Below are 2,182 nucleotides of genomic sequence, written 5' to 3'. Positions count from 1 at the left end.
TATTCTAAGATTACTTTTCCCGTACCACTCCGATTTTCGTGAAACATACACTATTAGTCAAAACAGGAAAACCGTTGTTTCAGAGTTGAAAGCACCATCAAGTTCAGCTTGACAAGCAAGGGTGATACCATCGTAATGCATCGTTTGACTATATTATCACAACCAGCACTGCTGGCACTGCTAATCCAGCAGTACTTGATTGATAAGATACCCAGATAGGTGAAAGCAGAAGATCGAAAGACGAAAAAACTGACTCCTGAACGGCAACTTTGGGACCGTCACTCCTGTTTAGTGAATTGTCACTGGAAAATTGCGGTGATCATCCGTTGGTTTCATGCTGGCCGTTGCCGCCTGTTGTGGTGGAAGAAAGCTTTCAGCCTTCTCTTGTAAGGTAGAGTTCACTAGCGTCTCTTCAAGATCCATCGTCACTTTGCTGCCCGCGCTTTATCGGCAGCCCGAAGCCGCCTGTCAGCCACGCAATAAGTAGCCAGCCATGTCTAGGGAGGGTGCGTGCTGTCGTCTATAATTTTCATTCATGTAGCAGAGATAGTCGGACAACGCTCACCGTGTTGTGGTGCAGAGGAGAGCACAAATCAACCCGAAATGACGGATTTCGAAGGGTTGGACGAGGAGGAGGAAATCTTTGACAACGACGTGGGCGAAGAGAACGCGGAGGTACGTTTGCGGCAACTGAGTACTGCTGTAAGCTTCTATTGTCGTGGTCGATATCCGCTCATACGAATATACAGGAGTCCAAGTTCGACGAGATGATCGGAGTGCTGCAGGATATTCTGATGGACCCCGAATTTGTCGGCATGCAGCGCAAGTTCTGCCGCAACAATTGCGGTAGGATACCCCTGTAGTTTTATCTGGCCACCAGCACAATGTATAGTTTGCTCGAAGCTCACTTCTGTGTATTTGTCGGGGTGTAGAGGTCTTCGACAACGTGTCTGAGAACAAATTAATCTACATGGACATCTTCCAGCAGTACACCAACCTCATCGGTACGTTGAGCGCATAACAATTCGTTAGATATGTGGCTCGTTAGACCGTCTGACGTTGCCTATCTGAATAACTGTAACGTTGTAGAGACGTTCATCGAGCGGAGACTGCACGAGAAGCTCGAGGTGGCTAAATCGACAGGTGACTCATACTGACCTAACGCGTCTTGCTAATATCTGCGTGTTCGTGTTTGATTAGTACTTCTCCATGGAAGAGTTCTGTAACCAGATTCAAGAGCATGAAGGTAGTGGAGTCATCCGTTGTAGACACTCTCTTGAAGACACCGGTTTCACGTCATTTTTGGCTTGTTGTTCTTACGGCAGACGAGATTCCACCGGATATTACCGATGTCCTATTAAGTAGTTCGGATTTTGAAGAGTTCAAGAACCTCATGCTCTCGTTCAAGCAAAACGAAAACCCGTGCATCGAAATTACCGGAGGTGCAATCCTACGTTGCAATCACTAGGCGACGAATCTCTCTTAACGAGTTTAAAAACGAAGCATCTCGCTCCGACATTCGGGGGGTATTGCTGAGACTTGGGAAGTCAGGCGTCTATAATGTAATATTACTACAACTCGCACCAGTGAAATGATCTTTCTTGCTCGAACTCGTATTTGCCAACAAAATCTACCTGCAGTCTGTTGCCGTGAATAACACGTATGCAAGGCTCGTTTAAGTGTTTAAGATGGAGCGACGAAAATAAATGTCCTGCAACCAACTCGATGCGAACGATAAACTGGACGACATAAGAAGAATGCAAATTTCACTCGCCCCAAGCACTTCTACGACTCCGATAAGTCTACATGATAGTGCATCTGCCACATAAGCACTTTGACATTGCCTTCGCTTCAAGCTCCTCGTCCACTGCCTGTTGCACGTTCTACACAATAGTTGGAAAAGCGTAAGGTACAAAGTGTTCCGTGAGATAGAATGAAGGAAACAACATAAACTCACCGCGTCTTCCTTGTGCTCTGTCACATTCTCAGTTGTTTCTGCTGCAGGCTGAGTGCTTGCAACTTCTTCAGCTGGACTCGATTCGACCGGGGCATCCGTCGAGTCCACAGCAGGTGTCTCGGTTTGCTCATTCACTTGGATTTCAATGTTGGCTTGGTCCACGGTTTCCCCCTTGGCTTCCTGTGCCAAGACTTCTGTCGGCTCAGGAATCACCTCTTCGTCTTC

General features: G+C 47.0%; 2 protein-coding genes across 2 annotated transcripts; one reads left to right on the top strand and one right to left on the bottom strand.

Annotated features, from left to right (window-relative positions):
• Window positions 1–239: 239 nt before the first annotated feature.
• On the top strand, window positions 240–1,589 carry PPTG_20414 (hypothetical protein). The gene is made up of 7 exons (XM_008919213.1): window positions 240–506; window positions 581–675; window positions 750–846; window positions 933–1,004; window positions 1,090–1,127; window positions 1,201–1,246; window positions 1,326–1,589. The coding sequence occupies exons 1-7, from the start codon at window positions 494–496 to the stop codon at window positions 1,466–1,468; spliced, it is 504 nt and encodes a 167-aa protein (XP_008917461.1). The 5' UTR covers window positions 240–493; the 3' UTR covers window positions 1,469–1,589.
• A 213-nt stretch (window positions 1,590–1,802) lies between these two features.
• PPTG_20413 (hypothetical protein) lies at window positions 1,803–2,170 on the bottom strand (the record flags this gene model as incomplete). Its single annotated transcript, XM_008919212.1, has 2 exons — window positions 1,803–1,883; window positions 1,958–2,170. Coding segments are annotated over 2 exons (294 nt in total), but the record flags the coding sequence as incomplete, so codon positions are not given.
• Between the last annotated feature and the right edge of the window lie 12 nt (window positions 2,171–2,182).

Source organism: Phytophthora parasitica, assembly GCF_000247585.1.
Source record: "Phytophthora parasitica INRA-310 unplaced genomic scaffold supercont2.579, whole genome shotgun sequence".
Lineage (NCBI taxonomy): Eukaryota > Oomycota > Peronosporomycetes > Peronosporales > Peronosporaceae > Phytophthora > Phytophthora nicotianae.
The sequence above is the reverse complement of the archived record's forward strand: the minus strand, read 5'-3'. Positions and strand labels throughout refer to the sequence as shown.